This window comes from Muscardinus avellanarius (genome assembly GCF_963383645.1).
Source record: "Muscardinus avellanarius genome assembly, chromosome: 2".
NCBI lineage: Eukaryota > Metazoa > Chordata > Mammalia > Rodentia > Gliridae > Muscardinus > Muscardinus avellanarius.
Window position 1 is genome coordinate 60212981 of NC_137787.1, and position 23791 is coordinate 60236771.

General features: G+C 53.0%; 3 protein-coding genes across 3 annotated transcripts; 1 reads left to right on the forward strand and 2 right to left on the reverse strand.

Annotated features, from left to right (window-relative positions):
• Positions 1–1192: 1192 nt before the first annotated feature.
• On the reverse strand, positions 1193–2260 carry HOXD12 (homeobox D12; the record flags this gene model as incomplete). Its single annotated transcript, XM_080689840.1, has 2 exons — positions 1571–2260; positions 1193–1431 (listed from the first exon to the last, which is right to left on the reverse strand). The coding sequence occupies exons 1-2, from the start codon at positions 2142–2144 to the stop codon at positions 1193–1195; spliced, it is 813 nt and encodes a 270-aa protein (XP_080545966.1). The 5' UTR covers positions 2145–2260.
• Positions 2261–7218: 4958 nt separating this feature from the next.
• Positions 7219–8987, reverse strand: HOXD13 (homeobox D13; the record flags this gene model as incomplete). The annotated part of the gene is made up of 2 exons (XM_080688946.1): positions 7219–7469; positions 8240–8987. The coding sequence occupies 2 exons, from the start codon at positions 8985–8987 to the stop codon at positions 7219–7221; spliced, it is 999 nt and encodes a 332-aa protein (XP_080545072.1).
• Positions 8988–18144: 9157 nt separating this feature from the next.
• EVX2 (even-skipped homeobox 2) lies at positions 18145–21413 on the forward strand (the record flags this gene model as incomplete). The annotated part of the gene is made up of 3 exons (XM_080689567.1): positions 18145–18571; positions 19454–19719; positions 20730–21413. The coding sequence occupies 3 exons, from the start codon at positions 18145–18147 to the stop codon at positions 21411–21413; spliced, it is 1377 nt and encodes a 458-aa protein (XP_080545693.1).
• Positions 21414–23791: the final 2378 nt, after the last annotated feature.

The window sequence follows — 23791 nt, forward strand, 5'->3', positions numbered from 1 at the left end:
CTGACTCTGAAGGGGCACAGTCCCTGGGCTTTTGATGGAGCTGGTGTGTGATGGAGTGAATGAGAGAAGGGTGTTTTGGTCCTCTCTGCTCTCCAAGAGCAACAACCATGGGCTGAGATTTTGAGATCTCCTTTCCTACCCAGTATTCTGCAAGTTTTTGCCTCTCCTTATGGTGGCATTCTAAGAAGAAAGAAAGAAAGAAAGAAAGAAAGAAAGAAAGACACCTTTACATCTCAAAAGAAAAATACATTTACAGTTCTCCTCTTGCTTAATCCCTTCTCCTCCCCCTAGATACTTTTCCTTCCTCACTGTGACATGAGCTACAAATAGGACCAGCAGCTCCCCTTACCAGAGCTCAGCTCTGGGGGTGCAGCTCTGGGGAGCATGGGCCGGGCCTAGGTATGTGTGAGGAGGAGGGAGAAACAGGAAGATTTGCCGATCTTTTCTGGAGTTTGCAGTTTGCTCTAGCCTCTTCCATTCCATCTCTGGGAAGGATGTCTCTAGCCTATTTTAGCCAGCTGGAGGGTCCAGCCAGGTCAGCATTTTTAGGTGTCTCTGAGTTTGTCTGGCTGCTCTGTTCCACCCCCTCTTCCCCAAGTCTGAAGGTTTAGAGCAGCTTTTGTCTGCCCAAATCAGCCAGGGCAGATGGGAGAGGAGACCAGGCCTGTTCTGTTCTTGGCTTTGCCACAGAAGGCTTCAGCTGCAAAGTGACCCATATCCACAGCCCATTCCACTGCGACTGGGTCCTGAGGCCTTTCTATGTTTGCTTCCACTCTGAGCTCTACTTGGGAGCCTGTTAAATGCTGAGACGTTTGGGGAGGAGGATAACCAGTATGAAACAGAGAAAAATCCAAGTACAAGGTTTAAGAGTGATCCCTGGATATAAATACCCCAGACCTGGGGTCTGCAAGAGCAGGTGATCCCAGGAATCACAAGGAAGTCCTAAGTCCACGTTTGCATAGCAATTCTCAAAAGCCCCTCAAGGAGCATACCAGAGAAGGGCAAGCTAAGAAGCCCAACTGGCTTCATCTCCAGATCTCCTCTTGGTCTCTGAGGCTGCAGAATGAGCAGGAGAGTGCCGGGACCAGCGGAGAAGGAGCCGAAGGAAAAGCCCTAAGCCCAGCACCTCCTCCCCACGCACGCACGCCCGGCCTCCATCCAAAAGGGCAGGCCTGGCTCGCTACGCACGCAGCTAGTAGAGCGCCAGCGCCTGCTCGCGCAGCACCACGCGCTTCTTTTTCATCCGCCGGTTCTGGAACCAGATTTTGACCTGCTGGTCACTGAGGTTCAGCCTGTTGGACAATTCTTTGCGCTTCTGCCGGTTGATGAATTCGTTGACGAGGAATTCGTTCTCCAGCTCCGCGATCTGCTGCTTCGTGTAGGGTTTCCGCTTCTTGCGGGCCCTCCCCGGGGCCGCCCCCCACGGCAGGCCTGCAACACAGCCCCAGCCGGTGTCAGCCTGGCGGGCTCCCGTCGGCTGCCCGCCCCAGGAGGCTGGCCTTCCCCCACAACCCCCCACCCGCCTCCCCTCCCGGCCCGAACCGGCCCGGGGAGCGTGGGCACCGTTTACCGTCGGGCAGCGAAGGTCGCAGACAGGAGGCGACGCCCGGCGCCTGCACTGCCACGTTCAAGTTGAGCGGGCCCTGGGCATCGTCCTTGAAGCCGGCGGCGCAGGAGGCCCCCTGGAGCAGGGTCGCGGGGCCCGGCGCAGCGCGGCCCACACCCGCGAAGTCGTACTTGGCGGCTTTGAGAGCCGCCGCCGCAGGGGCCAGGCTGGACTCCGGGGTGAAGGGCGGCCTCGTCCGGCCGCGCTCCTCGGGCCCGGCAGCCGCGTCTGGCGTGTAGAACTTGACCTGCTCTTCGGGTCCATCCTTGGCGCCCGGAGGCTGCAGGCCCAGAGGCCCGGAGGCTGCCAGATAGGGCTGTGAGAAGCCGCCAAAGGCAGAGGCGCTGGCGGGCTGCGCAGGGGCGCAAGAGGCGGGAGCGGCGGCCCAGGACAGCGTGCCGCGCGGGTACGAGATTGGGGGCAGAGCGGCCAACTGGCCGCCATTCGGCCGCAGGTTGGAAAAGTAGAAAGAGTCGGGCGACTGCAGATTCAGAAGCGAGCCCACATAGCCCGCTCTGTAGAGACTGCGCTCACACATCTCCAACAAAGGGCTTCGGCTGTGCTCGCAACAGTGTTTAGTTACAACCGGGAATAAGAGGACAGGCTCAGACGATTGGACGAAACTTTGCCTGCAGGTTCTTCAAAGCCGGTCATTTCAGCACCGCCTACATCCCCCGACCCGTTTCCCCCCCTTCAGGGTATTATGATAACACCCGTAATGTTCGATGGCCAAGGACGAAGCTGCGGGCAGAGCCAAAAAACGTTGAGTGAGAGTGAAGCCTTTGCAGTTTCTGGGCCTGGCCCCAGGAGCTGGAGGCCTCGAGCTGAGGGTGTCTCTGCCTGTCCCTTGGGACCCTTTCTGGGTTTGCCGCCTCCTTTTCCCTGGCTACCTGCTTCTACCTACTTTAAGTTGCTGTGGAGACATTTTCCAGGAATAGGTGCCTCCCGGGCTTGTCTGGAGAGGTCTGGCGGGCCCAGCATCTCAATCTCTGGGTCTGGGCAATGCCATTCCTGTCCCAATTCCTTTCATAGAAAGGACCTCTCAAGAGGCCTCTTGCCCAGGGGGATCTGGCAGCAAATCCCACTGGCTGCAGGAGCCCTGGGTCCCCGGCTGCAGACCCAAGAGGTTTACCACATTCCAGAACAGCATCACAAACTCTGCCCTAATTTGGCTGCTAGGAAGGATGCTTCCCCCACTCCTGGTCTGTGTGTCCGTGGTCAGGAACTCTGCTCAGAAAGGAGTTGCCGTCCAGGTAGGTCCATGGAGAATATTGCCAGGAAGCCGGCAGCTTGAGTAACCAGTCCTGACCAAAGTCTACATTCCTTTTACCACCAGGAGTCACCTTGGCGACTACAAGCTGCAAACCAGAACTCCAAGGTGTCCATCCTCCTCGTGGCAGACAGCGCAAGGAACCTCCACGACCCAGAGCGAAAAGGCAGAAGAGCCAGAGCCACCTGGCTGGTAAGAGCTGGCACATCAGAGAACCCGCTTGCTGCTCCTCGCCTATGCGCCCCCAGGGGCACGGGAGGCTTTCCTATGTTGGCAAACAAGGAAGCGGGAAGGGCAGCAGTTCCTCGCCGGGAGCAGTGTGCACAGCCCGCCGCAGGCCCTCTGGTCTAGTCTAGCCAGAAGTCTAGGGTCTTCTCCTGCATCCGGTACCAAGACCTCCAGAGACCCGGTGACAGGCGCCAGCCCCAGCCTGCAGCAGGCCCTGCGGTCCCTGAGCCAAGCTGGAATTGGTTAGACCTCCAGCTCCGGCGCGGAGACCACACAGGCGCCGCCGGAGGGTAAGGCTGACCACCGCGCTGAGACTTTATTGTGTGAGTTATGGCGACCAATTGGGCTGCTCTGGGGAACGCAATCAGCCTCTTCCTCCAGCTCTAGGGTGGGAGTGGGGGTGGAGGAATGGGGGTGGGGAAGTGAAGTGGGGGTGGGGAAGTCGGGGGTGCTCTTCAGGGCTCGGCCAGAGTTTCCTTAGCTCAGGCAGAGACACACAGTCCCCTTCCTTTGATGTGAGGTGCGGGTAGGCACAAGCTGCAGCCCCAGTAACCAGGGACTTGGAGGAAACCAGGTCTTGGGTCCCCTCTTGCTCTCATTTTGGGAACTCGTCCTAATTTCCAGGACCTGCAGCCTCCTCAGGCCCCAAAGTTTCTGTTCCAGGCACCCCTGCATTTTCAATGCGCAGCAACTGCCCGCTATTCCCAAGCCTGGGGTGGCTCGGTCGGACTCTGGTACAGCTTTGCTGCGGCTGTTTGACCCTCAGGTCTAAATACTTAAAAGAAACAAGTTAAAAACAGAGAAGACATTAAGTTTCCTTCACCTCCATTGCTTCTTGCCCAGTCGTCCCACTTCATCCCCAGGTTTATGACCTTCGAGGTCTGGCAGGCAAAGCCTTCTGCGGGGAGCTGGAGAACGCGGGCGGGGAGGGGGAGGAGAAGGGGGCGGGAAGGAGGCTTGGCTGCTGAGCGAGATAGTGGCAAAGAAGCTGTTGGCGGAGAAACTAAACCGCGAGCTCTGCCAGTGCCGCCGACCGCCCAGGAGATGGCGAGCGCGCTCCACGCTTGGCGCGGCGCCGCCGCACGGTCAAGATCAACAGTGAAGGGCGGTGCAGCCGGCCTGGGGTCGCCGGTCCTCGCGGTCACGGCCCGCGGCCAGGCGCTGCAGATAGCCTGGGAAAGCCAGAGATCTCAGCCACTGGGCTGATCCCGACCGCAGAGCCAAAGGGCCCAGCGGGCTACCAGACGCAAAAAGCGCTCCGACAGTCTCTTTGTCTGGCCTGAATCCCGGCTCCAGCGCTTCCCTCGCCTCTGGAATCACGCATAGACACGTGGGCCTCCATCCCCGACTGGGTGCGCTAAAAGTCTGCCAGGTTTTGGAGTCACTGTCCTTGTGGCTTCGCAGTCTCTAAGGAAAGGCCTCTTCCCCAACTCCCTTTGTCTTCCGGGCCCACTGAGAAGCTCCCCTGCAGCACCAAGGCCACTTACCCCTCCTCTGCCCCCTATGCAATTCGGAATATAAAAGGAATATACATATAAATAACAAAGCCTTTATATGTTATTGATTTAGCCATCAATCCAACTTCCACAGGAGGGTACTTGAGCCCAGTTTTAATCTCAGCAATCTTCCCATTTCCCTTAGTAGGGGGAGAACTTGCCGGCCGGGAGTGGGGGTGAACGATTGACACACACACTACAGATGAAAGGAAAGCCTCCAGGCAAACCCTCTACATCACCGGCGAGAAGCGAACCTGGGAAAAGGAGTGCGGCCCAGGGGGTCTGGAACTTAAAAAAAATTAAAAAGATGTGAAGGGAAGGGGAGGGTTGCGATTGGAAGAAGTAAAAAATAGGCCTGTTTCTGATGAAAACACAACGAGAGAGAGAGAGAGAGAGAGAGAGAGAGAGAGAGAGAGAGAGAGAGAGGAGTCTTCGTGACCCTTCCCAAAGTGTTGGGGATGGTGTGGCTCCAGGTTCAGGGCTATTCTTCTCCAGAGCTTGAATCAAGGTCTATCCCTGCTTCTGTGTCTATCTTTCTCATAAGGAAGTGGGCCCTCCGCAGTCAGCAGTGATATATGAAAGATATCCAACTGGGCCAGAGAAAACGAAAGTAGTTCCCAACCTGAGGTCCCTGCGCTTTCTCTCAAAGCCATAAGGGAGCCCTTCTGCCAGAAAAGTTTTTATATTGTGTGAGATTTTTTAAAAAAAATCTGTGTTTAACTTGCATATTAAAAAGTTACCCATCACTAAATGGATTGTACTAGGCGCTAACAACAAGGAGTGCCCCAGTTTCTGAGAGGCCATTTTTCTGAGTAGCAAAAAGGCCTCAAAAAAGAAAGTTCCTAGTGCCTAAAAATTGTGCCAAGCAGTTAGAATGTATAATTGTCTTTCTAATTGTCAATTGTAGTGTGCAGACTGCCCTGAGAAGGAGATAGGGGACAAGTCTGAACGTTTCTTTTTTCAATTGCCAAATATGGATATGCCTTTCTAATTTCCAGACCTTCTCAGCAAAGATATTTATAACGGGCCTTTCTAGATTGAAAATTTCCCAGTGAGTTTTCCTATATCCAGGCACACCGATATGAATGGATATAATGAGCAAATAGAACTATTTAAATAAAATGAAAACACTGAAAGAAAATAAAATTTTTATTGGAGATGTTTTTGTGCTAGTCTGAAAAAATATTTAAGACATTGCAAATGATAACCTTATTTTAAAAAATTACTACGTATGGGGGTGGGCAGAAGTAGAGAGCAGAGCATTGAGGTTTCAGAGGCCAAAATGTGCTAAATTTCCTTCATCTATAGAGAACATCATAGTGTTCAGGATAGCAAGATTTTATAATAAATAAGAACAGTTTTTAGAGGCAATACAAGCATGAAAAAAAGAACACAAATGTATAAAGACTCAGAGAAAACAAGAGGTTCTGTTTATTTGTATCTCCCTAGGAGTAAAAAGTGATCTTTAAATGCCTGAAGCACTGCTTATGTATTCCAGCTCACAGACATTGCATTTAAAAAAATAATCTCTCAGTTGTATAAATATGCAGTACTTTAGAAGTAGTTAATTAACATCACTTTCAGAAACATTTTTTTTTCTTCTTCTTGGGCCTTACAGCTCCACATTTTTTCAAATTGTTAGGTGGTCTAAAGCTCTGCAAAAGGCCCAATGCATTCCTTCAGACAGGTAAGTTCTTCACTGGTTTCTGGATAAAAGTTCCTATCCCTGGCCACATTGGTTCAGTCACTTTTCAGCGATTGAGAAGACTGCCTCAATCCCAGTCACATAGACCTGAGGCCAAGGAAAGGGCTGCACTTAAAATTCTACACATCACTCTAGCAATTGCAGTTATTAAAGTATCTTCATCTAGAGTTTTAGAAATGAAGGCATCCACAAAACATACTATTTTCAAGTGATAGATTACAAAAATACAAATCTACAAAGTGTGTTATAAGTATACAACTAAAACAGCAAATGAGAGACCCAAAGTCAGAAAGATTGTCTCCATCCCAATATTAATACAAACACTATTTAATAAGGTAGCTGCTTTTAAAGTCTTCAAGTGCCTTCAGCCTCCTGATTTCAAACTTTCTGGGTAATCCCTAAAGAACTGACTGCTTAGAGTTGTTTCCTCTAGCCTCAGAGCAACTGCTGAGAACTAATAATTCAATTATCCAATCACAGGATATGAATGACTGCAAATTGTTCTACTCTAATGGGTTATGAAGATAATCAGTGCTGGAAAGAGACATGTAAATGATTTTAAAAATAAAACCCTTAAATCAGAATGGCACTTCATTTGGGGAGATTATTAGGAGCTACTTCAAGTCCTTTATACTGGCCTGGAGGGAGAAACAGAACATTAAAAACATCATAAAAATAAACCTAAACAAGAAAAAAAACCCAATAATAAACAAGTAGAAACCAAACTACAAAGTTAGCTTGAGCAACAAAAGGTTTTAGAGCCAGATAAGAGGCAAGAGAGAAAAACAATTCATGAAATTTGCCATCATCTTAAGAGGACAGGGGAAAAATTAAATACATATTCAAGTCTTTCCAAAGGTCTTTTGGAGATAACTGAAAGCTTTTAAACTATTTGTGGCCAACTAGGCCCACATCAGGAGACAGTATCTTTGAGCTTGGAGACGATTTTCTTGTCCTTCACTCTTCGATTCTGAAACCAAATGGTCACTTGTCTCTCAGATAGGTTCGTGGCAGCTGAAATCCGCCGCCGCTTGTCCTTGTTAATGAACTTGTTAATGGCATACTCGTTCTCCAGTTCTTTGAGTTGCAGTTTGGTGTAGGGCACCCTTTTCTTTCTTCCCCGTCTGTAGACACACATGTCCGGCTGATTTAAAGCCACATCCCCTGGTACAAACAACAGCATGGGAAAAATTAGACTGGGATATTTGGAACACCTATAGCCAGAACTCTGTGTGTGTGTGTGTGTGTGTGTGTGTGTGTGTGTGTGTGCATGTGCGTGCCTGTAAGTGCTTGGATAGATGTAGAGAATAAAACTAGGCTGTTTTCACTTTATTATTATTTACATAGACATATTATTTGCACATTATTAAAGAAAGACTATTTGCACTTCAAAACAAAGACTAATTTGATGGATCATCATGGCTTCTCAAAACGGCATCTTAACAAGCCTGTGATTTTATGGCCTGGTTATTGCAGACGCTCATGAGAACAGTCTCTGCAAATGCCAGTTGCATACATTCAAACACACAGGTACCCTCACACAAATTCAGATCCTTTGCTCAAACGCTGATTTCCTCTATTCTCTGTGTTTTATGCTTAGGGGTCACTCTGGGGCAGTCCTTGAAAAGTGGGTGCCCAACTATGTGACTCCTCTTAGGAAAGAGGCCTCTTCAGAAAAGAGGCCTTAGAAAAGGGTAACCAAAGACCTTTAACTTTAGAAGAAAAACGCCTCTGTACGGCACACAAGGAGGACAGGATTGTGAGAGGGGCAGTTTAAATCAGAGACGATTATACAGCTTTCACACCAACTGGGCGAACTTTTCCACTGTGTTAACCCTGGCCGGGCGTGGAGCACAGGAACCCACTCCTAGGCTTTGCCCCCCTTCTTTTTCTCTCCCTCCCTAGTGTCTTCCATCTTTCTGCCTTTCCCCTACCTGGAAAGGATGATTTCCAAAAGTGGGACCCCTGTGGCTGGTCCTTGGCGCAGTACACCTGGCTGTTCCAGCCGTTGGCCAGCGTCCAGGACTGGTAGCCCTCCATGGAGATGTACGCCTCGTGCCGAGGCTCCCCGGAGCCGAAGGTGGACACCATGTCGATGTAGCCGGGCACGTGCTGGTAGGGGCTCGTGTAGCCCTGGTAGAAGGACACCTCCTTGGCTCGAGCGGGCACCTCGTTGGTGGGCACGCTGCCGCTGGCCAAGCCGGACACGTCCATGTACTTCTCCACCGGGAAGCCCCCCAGAGAGGCGTGCGGGGACGTCTTGAGGGCGTTCTGCTGCAGGCCCACGCCGTGCGACATCCGACAGCTGTAGTAGCCGTTCCCGAAGTGGTAGCCGTAGCCCAGCGCGGGGGCGCCGGGGGGCGCGGCGGCGGCGGCGGGCGCCGGGCACTCTTTGGCGGGGGGAGCCTCGGGGCGCGCCGCCACCACGGCCGAGGACGACGACGACGAGGCGGAGCCCGCGCGCTCCGAGGCCCCGGGGTAGGTGAAGCTGGAGGCCGCCGCCGCCGCCGCCGCCGCCGCCGCCGCGCGCCCCGAGTGCGTCCCGGCGAACACGGGCGCGGAGAGGAAGCCCCGGCACTGGCCCGGCGCCGCCGCCGAGGCCGAGGAGGAGGCCGGGGCGGCCCCCGCGGCCCCGCCGTCCGCGCGCAGCCCGTCCATGGCCCAGCCCCCGGCGCGGCTCATGGCCCGGCCCGGCCCGGCCCGGGCCCCGGCCCCGGCCCCGCGCAGGACCCCATGGCGCGCGCCGCCTCCTCGCCTTTCTCTCCCGCTCCGGCGCCCGCCCTCTTCCTCCGCCCGCGCTCCCTCTGCGAGCCTCCCGCCTCCCGCCCGCCTTCCAACAGGTTAGCTCATCGCGGGACGTTTATAAAAACGAAGTTCAGGTTGGGAGGGGGCCTGGGCCGGCCGGGGGGCCGCCTCCCGCCCCGAGGGCGCCGGCCGGGGCCCGAGCCATTGGCTGCGCGCGGCCACGTGGGCTGGGGCGCGGGGAGCCCGCGGGCCGGCGGGCGGACCCACCCCCGGCCGGCCCAGGCCCCTCGCGCCCACCTCCGGTCCCTCCTCCCCCAGACCCGCGCTGACGGCGCGACCGCCCTTCCCAGCCCGGCTGCGACCGGGGCGGGCGCCGGGCCTGCGCCTCGTCTGGGCTGCGGCTGATGGTGCCACCTCCCCTCGGCTCCTCGAGCTGCACAGCAAAACCAAGAGATGGTCAGAAAGACGAGAAAACGGGCCCACCTTTTGATCCTGTAATGCAGCCTTTCCATCTGCGACCTCAGGACCCCGAACGCCAGGGAGCTAATTTTCTCCACCGTGGGCATTGCTGATGGGTAACGACGTTTTACACATATTACAACTATTGGAATAGGCCCTTTCTCTGCACACACTCACCACCCCCCCAAAAAAAAAATACCGACGAAGGGCTCTTGGGCGGCGGCAGACACGTAGAAGTAAACCAAGCCGAGGAAACCCGTACTTCACCTCCGCGCGGCGAGCCTGACCATCGGCCCAGCGAGAGCGTCCGCGGTGCGGCGTGCGCGGGGAGCTGCTCGCGGAGCTGGGCTCCCGGCCCGGCGCGGCCTCGCAGCTGGCATACAGACCGCGCAGGGCGCGAGAGGGGAAAGCCACTCTGCCTCCTGCCGCGACGCCCACCGCCTACTCTAGCACTTTGCAGCCACCACCCACTCCCGCCTGTACTCACACCAATTAATTGAAAACTTCACTTTCCCCAGGACCTTTGTTTCACTTCCTTTTCCAAGCTGCCAACTGCAGAGCACTTGAGAGGGGCAAGTTAGGAGGGCGCGTTTTCAAAGTGAAGTCGGGGCAGCCCGACTGGAAGCGGAGCAGCCCAGTGCACCTAGGAATGACTTCAGGCGGGTAGGGCGGGCTCTGCACAGAATCCCACCTCCAGAATCCTAATGCCAGAGTGTTGCGGGTCGAAGCTCCAGGCCCTCTTTATCCTTTCCAGCCACTCCTCAGCTCAGAGCCCTAGCCCTCCAGCCCCCAACCTTAGCAGTTAATAGGGCACCCATGTGAATCCTGTGGCAAGAATTTAGGGGATTGTCTTAGAAGCAATATTTGTTCAGAGAAACCATGGGTACTAGGGGTGGGTATGGGAGCCCTCAGAACCAGACGGTTTAGTTCTGTGGTATCAACTCTTCAGGCCAGCTTATCTCCAAGAATTTGCTCTCCTAAGCTTGTGATTGGTGAGGCCAGGTTATAACCCATACCTACTGGTCCTAGACCAAAGACCAGCCCTACTGAGGGTGAGGAGGAGAAGGTGGAGGTGGAAGAGGAGGAGGAGGAGGAGGAGGAGGAGGAGGAGGAGGAGGAGGAGGAGGAGGAGGAGGAACTCAGCAATACTCCTGGCCTGGTGTTGCAGGGTGGGCTGCTGGTGTTGGAAGTGTTGACATGCAAAACACAGTAACCATAAAAGGCTCAAATAAAGGGGAAAGTTATGAGAGAGGTGCTGGAAAAGAAAAGCAAGAGAATTAGTTTGACCTTTTTGAAGTTCTAGACATGTTCACAATCAAATTCAAGACAGGAACGTCCCGAGGTTTGCAGAATCGTAGGTAATAGAAGTTTGCCGACAGAATAGTTTTGACTATTGGGAGAAAGCAAAAGTTAGCAATGGAAGGTGGGTTGAATTTTTAAAAGACCAGACAGGGCCAGGTGATGGGGTTGCAGATGTTTTGGAAGGGTTTGGTTAGGTCCTATTTACCTGACAATTTTAGTGTCAAACCACTAATCACAGACTACTCCTAGAGACACTTTTCCTTTTCCTTTGTTTCCCTTTCTCTTTTGTAAAGAGGGAAACATGAAGATATTTAAAGTATTTTTCTGTGGCCTCAAGAAAAAAATCATTGATTTTTTTTGGGGGGAGCACTGGTGATTGAACCTAGGGGCTTTCTATCTCCAAGCTACACCCCCATCCCTATTTTTTGTTGTTTTGAAATAGGGCCTTGCTAAGTTACTGAGGCTGTTCTCAAACTGTGTGATCCTTCTGTCTCAGCTTCCCAAGTATGAGGATTACAGTGGTACAGGCTAAAGCTAATTAAAAAAAAATTTTTTTTTTGCAGTGTTAGAGATTGAACCCAGGGCCTTTCAAATGCTAGACAAGCCCTCTACCACTGAATCACATTCCCAGCCTGTCCTTGAAGTGTGTGTGTGTGTGTGTGTGTGTGTGTGTGTGTGTGTGTGTGTTTGAATTTTGTGTGTGTGAGGGGGGACTGAATCCAGGGACATTCTACTTCTGAGCTACATCCCCAACCCTATTTAATTTTTATTTTTTTTTTTGAAGCAGGGCTTCTCTAAATTGCAGAGGGCCTCACTAAGATGCTGAAGCTAGCCTCAAACCTGTGATCCTCCTATCTCAATTTCCCAAGTACTGGGATTGGGACTACAAGAGTGTGCCATATAACTGGAAGTTAACTTTCAGCCTCTTACAACTAAATATTTTGGTGGTTTTGTGCTCTTGGACTTAAGTTCTATTTGTTTATCTTACAAATACCATTTAATGACCATTTAAATGCTTTAATGTTTAAAAATGAAGAATATGAAATTATACAGGAAGAAATAATTTGCCATCTTTTGTTGATTTCAAGCAGCCTGTCACTTTCTGCTTAATTTTCCATGCAGTGAATTAAGTTGTATAGGGCTGGGAGAAAACTTTGGTTAGATTGAGACTTCTCAATGGTGGCCTTGCTTCTAAATGCCCCATGGGATTCCTGCAAAACTTTGCATTTCTCTGATGGTTCTAAATCATATTAAAAAAATCATGGAGATCTTGAATAAAAAGAACCTTTGTCTCTCACAATCCCTACTCATTCCTTCAGTAAAGTTCTTGAGGTCTCTGGCCTGTAGAAGGGGGTTATCACTAGCAAAGGGGCTCTGACTAAGTTATATGTGGACCCTTCAATTGCAGTAACCTGGGCAGTCACCACTATTGGACCACAGAGCAGTAGCTAAGTACTAGGCAAACTTGGGGCTACTCTATTTATGAACCAATGAGGTACATAGTTGAAATTTGAGGTTAAGTTTGCAGAAACATTCCATTTAGCTTGTATATCCTGTGTCCAATTGATTTTAGTTTTAAACTCTATGGGAATATTTTTCTTTATTTGTCCAGGATCACAGGCTGAGCCTGATATCTCCACGTGGGTGTATTATGTTGGGGTTTTTAATAACAAAAATAGATCTTGTTAAACAAAAGTCTTATGCAATGACAAATGTCTCCAAATTCTTTTATGTTCTTCCATAAAATGTTTTGCTACTTGTCCTGATGCTGGCGAAAGACTCAGGGCATCCTTTGTTGTCTGAAGTCCCACTTTACTCCCCATCACTTGCTTCTTTACATCTACAACAGACTTTTTCAATTATTGATGCCGTTTTGGAACTCATGTCCTTTCTTCCTTATACATGCTCTTTCAAATTGTGTTTCTGTCCTGGGTCTGGAATGGATAAATACAGGTTGTGATTCAGTATTTTCTCTTTCTGTGCTGAAATTAAGCCCAGGGTAGATTTGTTCAAGTTGTTCTTCTTGCCAAAACAGAATGAGCTCAATTAACTACATAATCGGTGGCTCTTAGGGCCAGATGACAGGGTCCTATCAAAGTGGTTCCTGGAGACTCCTTTGAAAGCATTTGCCTTGATGGTCAGGGCCAGGAAGTGCAAGACACCCTCCTAATTAGGGGACTTGTAAGAAGTCAAAGATTCACTGTGTAAAGTGTCTTAATTCCATTGTAAAGTCTTGAGTTCACTGAAGCTGGCTGGACAGTGTTCTTAACCGAATCTCTGTCCTGCCAACTTTGCAGCCAATTTTCCCTCTCCAGGCAATACAATTCCACCCAGGGTGGAAACATCAAAAGAACAAACAAAAAACAAAGCAAAAACAATAGCCAAAATACAACCTAAGGCACAGAAAGGAGGCTCTATCGACATCCAGACATTGGAATTATGCCTTTGGGCACTTTCTGCGTCTGGGGTGCATTCTGTTTGGATTTAACAACAAAATCAGGCTTTATTAAATGAAAATCGTTTTGCAACAACAACAAAGACCTTCTCGAATGTAAGTGCTATTTGGTAAAAATCCTCTTTGCCTTTCACAGGGCAACCTCTCATTTGGGATGGCCAGGTGCGGAGGAATTTAAATATCTAGGGTCTTCCCACTCAGAGAAACACTAATCTCACTCGCTGCTAAGGGAGGACAGGAGGGTGGATTCAGGGCTGGGGATCTGGTGACTTGTTGCTTTTTTTTTATTGAAAAGAAAAGCCTAGATGGCAATTTGCTGCTGTTTTTTTTCAACACTTCAAGGTGGGAAGCTGTTCAAAGAATATACTTTTCTAGCAAAACTATTGTTTGTTTAACCTCGGTGAATGCGCATTCCGTTGGCTGTTTGAGGTAGAAGAAAAAATAGTCTACCTATCTATATTTCATAGACTGTGATCTTTGCGAATCTGCATCACAGTCACTAGCAAGGGAAAGGAATGAAGGCTGGGCACGTGTCTCTGCATGAAGAAAGGGTCCAGAGGCAGGCAGAGGACGCCCGTGGTCTGGCTCAGCTTTTCTGTCCAGCGGCGCGCAATTCCCCAAGCCTGGCGCTAGATGTCCCTGCAAGTTCTCTCGTCGCATCACAGGGCACGCTAGCTCGAGACTAGTGGCGGGTCTGTGTAGCCCCAGTGTCCAGGGAGAAGGTACCCTCCCCAACGCTAACCCATAACTGCCTCCATTGTGGCTCAGGATTGCAGGAGGAGAGGAAGAAGGAAAGGCAGAAGCAATTAGATCCAGAAGAGACGGAGAGTTAGCGGCTTGTCTGTGGAGGAATGGGAGCATAAAGTAGCCAGTGCCAAGTCAGGCCTGGTTCCTTAAACCCTTGTCCTCCCACATAAACGAAACTTCCAGCCTAACCGGAGCTTAGCCTAAAGAAAATGTGCCAGGGCTCACAGTCCAAACCCTGGAGTTTCTGCTATCCCATTACACCTGGCAGCCCCCGCTCTGAGGCAAGCATGCTTCTCCACGGGGGTCTGTGGGATGGTGGCTCCAGACGGCCCAGCCCTCCGCACAGAAGTGCCAGACCCCGACGCCCGCTGCAGGGCTTGTTTGCAGCTGACTATACCCGGGCCACTCCCCTCTGGCAGCCGGGACAAATTTTTATTACCTGAAGTCTTAAGCCGAAAGTACTTGCTCGTCCCCCCCCCCCAAGACCCATCGCTGTACAGGAAACAAATATTTAGTCTGGAGGCCTAACAAACCCCAAACAAAACAAAACAGAATAAAACATAGGCTTCATTCATGTCATCTGTTCGTTCAAGCAAAAAATGTTTTTCAGACTATATGAAGAAAGTCCTTCCCATACTCCACCCCAACCTCATCTGCCCCGCTATGAGGCCATGGGCTGGATTCTTGTCTTCTTTTATAGAGTGGGTTCTGTATATTGGTAGTGGGCAGGAGGCCTCAAAGACACCAGGTTATGTGTAAAGTACAGGGACATTTGACAAACTGGTTTCCAGCTTCAGCCTCTACATTCTAGGAGGGGTGCAAAGCTTTCATCTATAGCCACCAACAGCACTGCGTTGGTTTTCTATTTTCTACACAGGATCAATGTTTTTTAAAGGCCTGGATTTAAATAAGACATACAACATGAGAAAACCAAAAGTTGCATCCAAAACTTTGGACTACCACTATGACTTGCATATTATTGGAGATACGTTTAAGTCATAAGCACATTGCTGAAACTCTGTGTCAAAAGTTCCTCATCCCTGAAAAAGGGTAACCTCTATTGACTATGATTAATTCCACAGACTTGCTTTGAGCTTCAGCGATGACATATGTAAAAAGCACTTACAAATTGTATAGTAAGAGCTTTATACAAAATAGTCACTATTACTATTAGTGCGTGTGGAATCTAAATAAATTAAAGGATTGTGCTCCATCAAGCATTATTGTCTGCTAAATGCAGTTTATTGAAAAATTATAGGTGCTTTTTACTGTGAGTGGTTTCTCTGACATGGCCTCACTTTTCGGAATAAGTGTGCTAGAAAAGCGATGTTAGTGTTATTTAAAAGGTGCCAAATAGTTTTTAAAGCCATTAATGAATGAAGGTGTCTCAGAGAAATGGTGAGATAGGGTTTGCGAGTTTGATGCAGACATTGGAACCAGGTCCCAGAAGAGGAGAGGAAGTAGGAAACCCTTGGGCTGGCCGGGAAAGGAAGGGGTCGGGGTTTGCCCCCCAACCCCCAGCAGCGGCCTCTACGTTTGAAAAGCGGCGCACAGTCGCCTGAACCGCGAGGAAAACAGACGGGGGCGCCAAACGACAGCAATAAAGGCACCCGCGGATTTCCCTCCAGGAGGCGCCTCCACACGCAGGCTTCGCCTCCAGGGCCTTCCCACCCCCCACCCCAGACCAAAGCCTGACCGAAGTGCCCCGTTTAATCCTCAGGGCAAGCGGGAACTGGGCAGGGGAACCCTCCCTGGGTCTTCAGGGCAGTTACTGCCAGGATTGGTAGAGCCCGGCGACGGAGCTGGGGAGCAGGTGGGATCGTCCACCGAGCCCGGCTCCCGCACGCAAGGGGTGGGAAAGCCTGGAAAGCCCAACGCAGCGCGGTCGGGGCTGAGCGGTGGCCAGGGCAGGAGCGGAGGTGGACGCCAGGTCGAGTGCGCCTTAGGGTGCCCGGTGTCACCGCAAGCTCCCAGCCGCCTTTCCCTGCCCCACACTGCGCGCCCACTAAGCGCTTATTACCTTAAAGAGGTGGAATTGATATTCTGAGCAAAGCTCGCGGCGTTGAAGTAAGTTGGCGCCAAGAAGAACAGAAGAGAAACTTTTGGCATTGACTATATATGAGTGCATATGTATATAAATATACTTCACACCTCGCCTCCCCTTACATTCCTGAAGCGCCCCCAACGGGTCCAAGGTTAAAAGGAAAGCGCCAGGCGACAGATGGGCAAATAGGTCCTGGGTTGGCCCCTCACGCACCCCGATGCGCTGGGTGTGTCAGAGGGAGGGAAGGAGGGGGCCCGGGTCGGGGTCTGAGCTGGCGCTGGGGCGGGGATGCAGGACCCGCGCCCAGCGCACATTTCGCCCGGGTCTCCCAGCTGCCTCGGAGGCTCAAGCGCTGGACCTCCGTGTCCCGACCCTGTCCTCTCTCGTCCTCGCCTGTGTCCATCGGTCTCTGCCCCCTGCGCGGCTGGGCGGGCAGGCGGGCGAGCACAGCCGCCGAGGTCGGGGCAGGGTGGGGCGCAGGCGCGGGAGGAGATGAGGAGCGGCCTGGAGTGAGGATTGATCTTCGTTAAAATGGTTGCCACCGGCGTCATTATGACTATCAAAGGTATCGCCAAGAGCCTCAGCCGCCAACCTCAGGCCGCAGGGCTCAGCAGCAGGGTTGGCCGGCGACCGTCTGCCTCGGGACGCAGCGCCCGGACCGCCGAGGGCCGCAGGTAAGGGGCTGGGGTGGAGGAGGGCGAGAGAAGAGGGATGCGGGAGAGCGAGCGGGGAAGGGCGCCGGAATGCGCGAAGGAGGCGAGGGCCCTTCTTTTCCCGTTTGACCTCGAAACCCCCATTGCTTTGCCACAAATAATTCTGTTTGAGGAGGGAGGGAGGGAGGGAGGGAGGGAGGGAGGGAGGGAGGTGGTAAGGTAAAAAGAGGGTTCCAAGCTGCCGGTTAAGGCGCTGTAAATCGCGATGCATTTAAAGTTAGCTGTCGAATTCTGCTACCAAACGGAGCGGGCTAGTTCATTTCCCCTAGGGAAAATGCGTAGGCAAGAAGCCTATCCATTAGCCGGAATATAAAAGTAAAAATCCAGGGACGTCGAGTTCAGAACTCACTCAGCAAACAGTGTTAGAAAACCAGAGAGGATCTAATGATTTCTATTTGGAGGCGCGGGTCCAACGAGCCTCTGCGGCCACGTAGCAAGAAAGCATTCTAAAAACGACAGTCTCTCTCTCTCTCTCTCTCTCTCTCTCTCTCTCTCTCTCTCTCTCTCCTCCCTCTGAGGTGAGAGGGGAGAGCACGCAGGCTGAGAAGTAGGGAGGGAGAGGACTCAGCGTCCTATTTGTTAAATAAAACACATATTTGGTTCTGAAAACAGAAAGATAAGTAATCCAGACAGGAGCGGCGCAAGGTCTGCTCCTTACGCAACTCCTCCTGAATCCTCCCCCTTGGCCCCCTCCACTTACGCCCCCAGCTTGTAAATGTAAAAAAAAAAAAGTTCCTGAGGACCTACTCTGGAAAATCAAAGCATTATCTATTATTTAACACGTATCTGTGTCCGTGGAAAAATGAGGAAGGCGGTGCATGATTAGGACCTAAGGGGCAACCTAGCAAACTGAGAGCGTAATGATCCCCCTAAATGAAGGGGGAAATGTGCCGCGGCGCGCTCTATTAATCAGACTGTCAATTTCACCCCCGAGGCCAAACCCCCGGGCGAGCAGAGCTGGCTCGGAGCGGGCACAGGACCGGAGCCTTCTTCCTCACTTCTTGGCTCTCCTCATCTTCTACCTGGATCTATTTGTCTGCTCTGAAGCCGCCTTCATTATCCACTGACAGGAGCGTGTATTTATTTGCTTATAAACCTGTTACAATAAATGATTATTCGAACGGCGTCATTCGTACCTTAATGACGAGCGGGCGCTACTTTTTGATGAATGACATCTCGGGCTCGGAAGGATGTATGGGTCATTTTGACCAGTCATTCCCTCGCTCTGGCATCCCACATTTTTTTCCGCCTCCCTCCAAAAGAGATAATAATATTTAGAGGCACTTGCTGGGGCTGAATGAGAATTAGCCCTAGGCGCAGCCTATCATTAGGACGGGACAGCCGGGCCACTGTGACATTTTTTAGAAAGCTGAGATGATGGAAAGAATAAGAAAAGAGATGATTCTGATGGAGAGAGGACTCCACAGCCCTACGGCCAGCAAGAGGTTCTCCAATTTGTCCGACTCGGCTGGCAGCGCTGTGCTGGAGGCCCTGGAAAATTCGCAGCACCCGGCTCGCCTCAGCCCGCGCCTACCGTCCGCCCCCTTGCACGGCGCCCTGGGAGATCTCCCCGCCAAGGGCAAATTCGAAATAGACACTTTGTTCAACCTGCAGCACCCGGGCAACGAAAGCACCGTCTCCTCCGAAATCGCCTCGGCGAGCGAGAGCCGCAAGAAGCCGGGGCACTACTCCGAGGGGGCCGCCGAGGCCGAGATGAGCGGCGACGTGGAGGTGGGCTGCTCGGCTCTGCGCTCCCCCGGCGGCCTGGGCGCCGCGGCGCTCAAGGAAAACAATGGCAAAGGTAACCGCGCGGCCGCGCGCTCCCCGGCCCGCCTCCCCAGCTCCTCCGCGGCCCGGGCAGCCCTTCCCGGCCCCGCTGCCCAGCTCCGACCCTCCGCAAGCCGCTGAGCGGGGCTGGCGCGGCGCGCCGGACGCGGCTCCAGTGGTGCCCGGTGCGCTCGGGAGCCCCCGGCGCAGGCAGGCCCACTCGCTCCGGCTCCTGAGGCTGGGAAACTGCTTTCTTTTCTTTTCCCCTTTTTCTTTTTGTATGTGTAGAGTGTATGTACGAGTTTAAAAGCTAGAGCGAGCCGACAGACCCCATGCCAGAGGCCGAGTCGCTGTCGGGGAAGGGCGCCCTGGGCGGCGGTTCTGAACGCCCTCAGGGCCGGGTGGAGGGCGCTTTCTCTGGCCACGTCCCAGGGAGCCTCGCCCAGCGCCTCTGCTCGCCTGCTTAGGTCGGTGGGAGAAGAGTTGAAAAGTAGATTCCATTCCCTCATGACTCGGATTTGAGCTGCTACTGTCTGGCGAATCTTAAAATATTTTGTAAGCAAACCCAAAATACTGTCAAAGGAAGCTTAGAGGCGGTACAGAAAAATGCCCTGTGGTCTCCAGACCATGGCAGACCCAGAGCTTTACAAATTGCGCCCCGAGGTAGGCATTTTCCTTCGGCCAATTTTCCTCCCGAATGGGAAATTTCTAATTATTAAAAAAAAAAAACCCTCCCAAATTCCATTTCTATTATTTGGTTAGGAAGGGCTCCCCGACTTTATTGATTTCAAGAACGGCAGCAGTTTGTAAGCATGACAGACCCCATCAGTCCCTGCAGCGACTTTCCCCTCCGCGAGCAGCCCCGGGCGAGGTCGGGCCCCGGCGACTCACGCGCTGTCCACGGTTCGTCCGCCAGGGTTCCCCGAGGGCGGCTCGGCCGCGGGCAGCACCACGCCGGCGTCGGGCTCGGGCCTCGGCGGCCTGCACGGAGGCGGCGGCGGCGGGGGCGCGGCGCTGGGCGGCTCGGGCTCGGGCGCGGACCAGGTCCGGCGCTACCGCACCGCCTTCACCCGAGAGCAGATCGCACGTCTGGAGAAGGAGTTCTACCGGGAGAACTACGTGTCGCGGCCCCGCCGCTGCGAGCTGGCCGCCGCGCTCAACCTGCCCGAAACCACCATCAAGGTATCCACGCCGGCGCCCGCCTGCCTCGGCCTCCCCGGGCGTCGGGGTGGTCTTGTTTGTCGGCTCCCTTTCTCCTTGGGTGGCTAGATGTAGCCAAGGACCTGGAAGTCCACGGGGGTTAGTGGCCGGGGATGTGGCCTTTTTCTTCCTCGGATACCAAACCCGAACGGCCGGCGGCCCGGGAAGGCCCAAGGGCGGCCCCGACCGGCCGCCGCCTCCATTGGGGTCTGTCCGCGCCCGCCAGGGCCCCTCGCCCAGGCCCGAGGCCCCAACTTGTTCCCCTAGAATGAACCCGAGGCGAGACTTCTCATTGCTCCCGATCTGGAGATTTATTTTCGACATAAATTGTTACTATAGAGAAAGGATACACAGTATTTTAGAGAGCGATCGGTTTGAGAATGTAGTTTCCTAAACAGTGTTTTCCCTCTCGGATGAGAAAAGTGCAATCTCCTGGGGGAAAACGCAACGAAATTGTCCCTATTTTTATATATTTAGGTTATTAATTTTATGATACGTCAGGGAGGGGGAGCCGGGAGGTAGGGCAACTTGGAGAACACTTCACGGAACACTCTAGAAAACTCCATGGGTTGGGAAAAGGATGCGGAGGTCCTCCTCCAGTTAGATCGGGCTTTCTTTAATTTAGGGTTATGACGAATTGTGTCTTTATCAGCAGAGTGTGTTAGGAGGGGTAGACAACTCCCCTTCCCCGTTTATGGGGACACGCTCTCGCCCCTCATTTAAGGAGAACGGGCCCAACAAAATCATGCCTTCAATGCCCTAATCAGACCCTCGCCCCTGGGGGCAGGTCCTGGCAGCTCCGAGGGCTCAGGACTTTGGCCGCCGCCTCTTTGCAGAGGCTGTCCGGAATCCCCGTGCAAATCCTGGGATTGGGAGATGGGTGCTCGGCGAGGCTAGGCTCGGGTGGGTGGCGGGCTAGGAGAGGCCGGCCCGGGAGGGCGCGGGCGGCGGGCCGGGGCCCTGACGCGGCGGCGGCGCGGCTCTCCCCGCAGGTGTGGTTCCAGAACCGGCGCATGAAGGACAAGCGGCAGCGCCTGGCCATGTCGTGGCCGCACCCGGCCGACCCCAGCTTCTACACCTACATGATGACGCACGCGGCGGCCACCGGCAGCCTGCCCTACCCCTTCCACTCGCACGTGCCGCTGCACTACTACCCGCACGTGGGCGTCACGGCGGCGGCGGCGGCGGCGGCGGCCTCGGGCGCGGCGGCCGCGGCCTCGGCGCCCTTCGCGGGCTCCATCCGCCCGCTGGACACGTTCCGCGCGCTCTCGCACCCCTACTCGCGGCCGGAGCTGCTGTGCGGCTTCCGCCACCCCGGCCTCTACCAGGCGCCCGCCTCGGCCGCCGCGGCGGCCGCCGCCGCCGCCGCCGCCGCCTCCTCGGCCGCGGCGCCCCCCAGCGGCAGCTCGGCGCCCTGCTCGTGCCTCAGCTGCCACAGCAGCCAGTCGGCGGCGGCGGCGGCGGCGGCGGCGGCCGCGGCCCTGGGCAACCGAGGCGGCGGCGGCGGCGGCGGCGGCGGCGCGGGGGCCGCGGCGGCCGCGGGGGGCTCGGACTTCGGCTGCAGCGCCGCGGCGCCGCGCTCCGAGAGCGGCTTCCTGCCCTACTCGGCCGCCGTGCTGAGCAAGACGGCCGTGAGCCCGCCGGACCAGAGGGACGACGCGCCGCTCACCAGATAACTACGCGGGGCCGCCCCGCGCCGGCCCGGCCCCCGGGCGCCCCCCGCGCGCTCCCGCCGCCGCCGCCGCCGCCAGGGGGCGCCCCGGACGCGGGAGGGCGCGGGGCGGCGGCCGCCTACCCGGGCGGGCCCGCAGCCGGCGCGAAAGCCGGGCGGGCGTCCCCCAGATTATTTCTATTTTTGTATTTTCCACCCTGCCGTCTTCCCTCTGCCTTCTCTAAGTGTGTCCCGTCACCAGGCCCCACCCCGCCTCGGTCCTGAGCTCTGGGTCTCCCCGAAGACAATCCCCCGGCCCCCAGCCGCCCCGGGCAGCGCGCCCGCAGGCCCGGGGTACTCGGCTGAACCGCCAGAAGCAACCGAGGGCCTCGCGGGAGAAGCGAGGGGAACGGTGTGCGCTCGCGCGGGGAGGGCGGAGTCGTCCCCCAAAGTTATGCTGCTGATCGTTTTCTTCTAGCATTGCTCCTTTCTTTTCTTTAAGCGAGGGTGGAAGGAGGTGGTAACCATTCTCTCGGCCTGAGCTCGTGGGGAGCCCCGTGCTTGGAGAGCGGGAAGCGTGGAGGGCAGGTGGAGGGCGAGGGCGCCTGGGCTGTGCTGGTGGGAGCCGTGACTGCGCCCCGAGCGAGGCCCCAGGCTGAGGCGCCTTCTTCGAGGACACAGCGTGGGTGGGGAGGGGTGGAGGTCGCGCCACCTCCTAGGCCACCGTCCCTGACCTGCAGTTCTCTCTTTTGGTTTGGGGTTTAGTGCTGGTAAATGGAATTGTCTTGCGCATTTTGTGCTAAAAGTGATGGCTAGTGAGTGAGATTGCCACGGCCAGGCCGGGGAAAGGAAAGGGAAGCGAAGGGAAGGGAAAGGCAGATCACTACAAATCTGTGTAGAAAGGCATTTTTCTGCTCAGTTTTCCAACAACCGAGTCCCACTCGATCTGGGAAATACTTGAATCTCTAGATCCATGATGTTAACCAAAACATTTCCTTAGACACTCTTCCAGCTCGGAACTCTCTATTCTCCCGGTCCCTTCCCTCCTCGCTTTCCTTTTCCTCGGGCTAGAATGGTTCTTGCGCCTTCCCTTTGCAAAGCCACCGCTGGGTTGCTAAGACCCGCTCTGCCAACCCCGGCTACAGCTACAGGAGGGGTTTCCTTGAACTTGAAGAAAGGTACATCAAAACCCACCAGTGTTAACTGCCACGTCAATTTTGATGCTAATAATGTGCAGATTATGACGAAAATTGCCAATCATGCTCTCTGATGGACCTCCTTTGAATGTGGAATTGGAGAAAAGTTCCCCGCACGGAGACCTGCTGTCAAGTACTAACAACCCGCTAAGGGAAGTCATTAGGAGAGACGGATAAGAGACTCGGTACATAAAACATTGTTCTTGGTGCATAGAATGTATGTTATTTAATGTTATCTCTGTTACCTGAAGTGATTTCACAGAAGAAAGCCACGTTCTTATCATCTCAATTGCCAATTTTCATTTTGGTAACTTGGACGCCCTGGGTAGACTTTTCTCTGTTAAGCTGATATTCCACCAATGTGAACAGCCTCATTAAATCAAGCCCAGATATTTCCATAATGCTCCCCGCAGAGTCACTTCGCTGCTCCTCACATAATGAGATTTTCTGAAGAGTTGAAGCCCTAAAATAACTTGCTAGTGCATGTTTAGCCCCAGCGAAGTGGGTATGTGTGTGTATTAAAATGTAGGTATGCTACCTACATGTGTATGTGTATATATATGTATATGTATGTATATGCATATATATATATCCGTGCTCTTATACAGATACATAGGTAAGAGATACACACATATCCATATATACACATTGGCACCATTTCTCTGTGATTTATTTCAAATTCGTTTCCTAACCTATTTTTTATTTTGAAGACACTGGATTTAAATTTTTATTTTCTAAAAATAGGCTTCCAGTAAACTTTTGAAATAATTCATTTCCTGGGAAAAATTATTATTTTATCAAATGGAAAATATTTCAAGGGGGAAGCGGTACTTCAAAACTCCTGTGATTTATTAAAATATTCCTGTAAAATATTAGAAAAGTGACCCAAGGAATTATCAAGGATCAACTTTTTTTTAAAGAGAGGAGACTACTTATGTAAAATATTGATTATACCAGCTCTTATTCACTGAGTTTACATTAAAAATATTAATATATAATTTAAGGCTAAATAAAGTAAACCAAAATATGGTACCCTTTTAACAGCTTTATCTTTCTAGATTGTTAAAGTCCTTTGTTATGATCAGTTATCAGATGTATATAAGGTACTTTAGGCAATAATGTTTACATTTCCCCCAAAATATATATGATTGATGAGAACGATGGTTGGTATAATTAACATAAATTCATCTTATGTTAGGTCCATTGG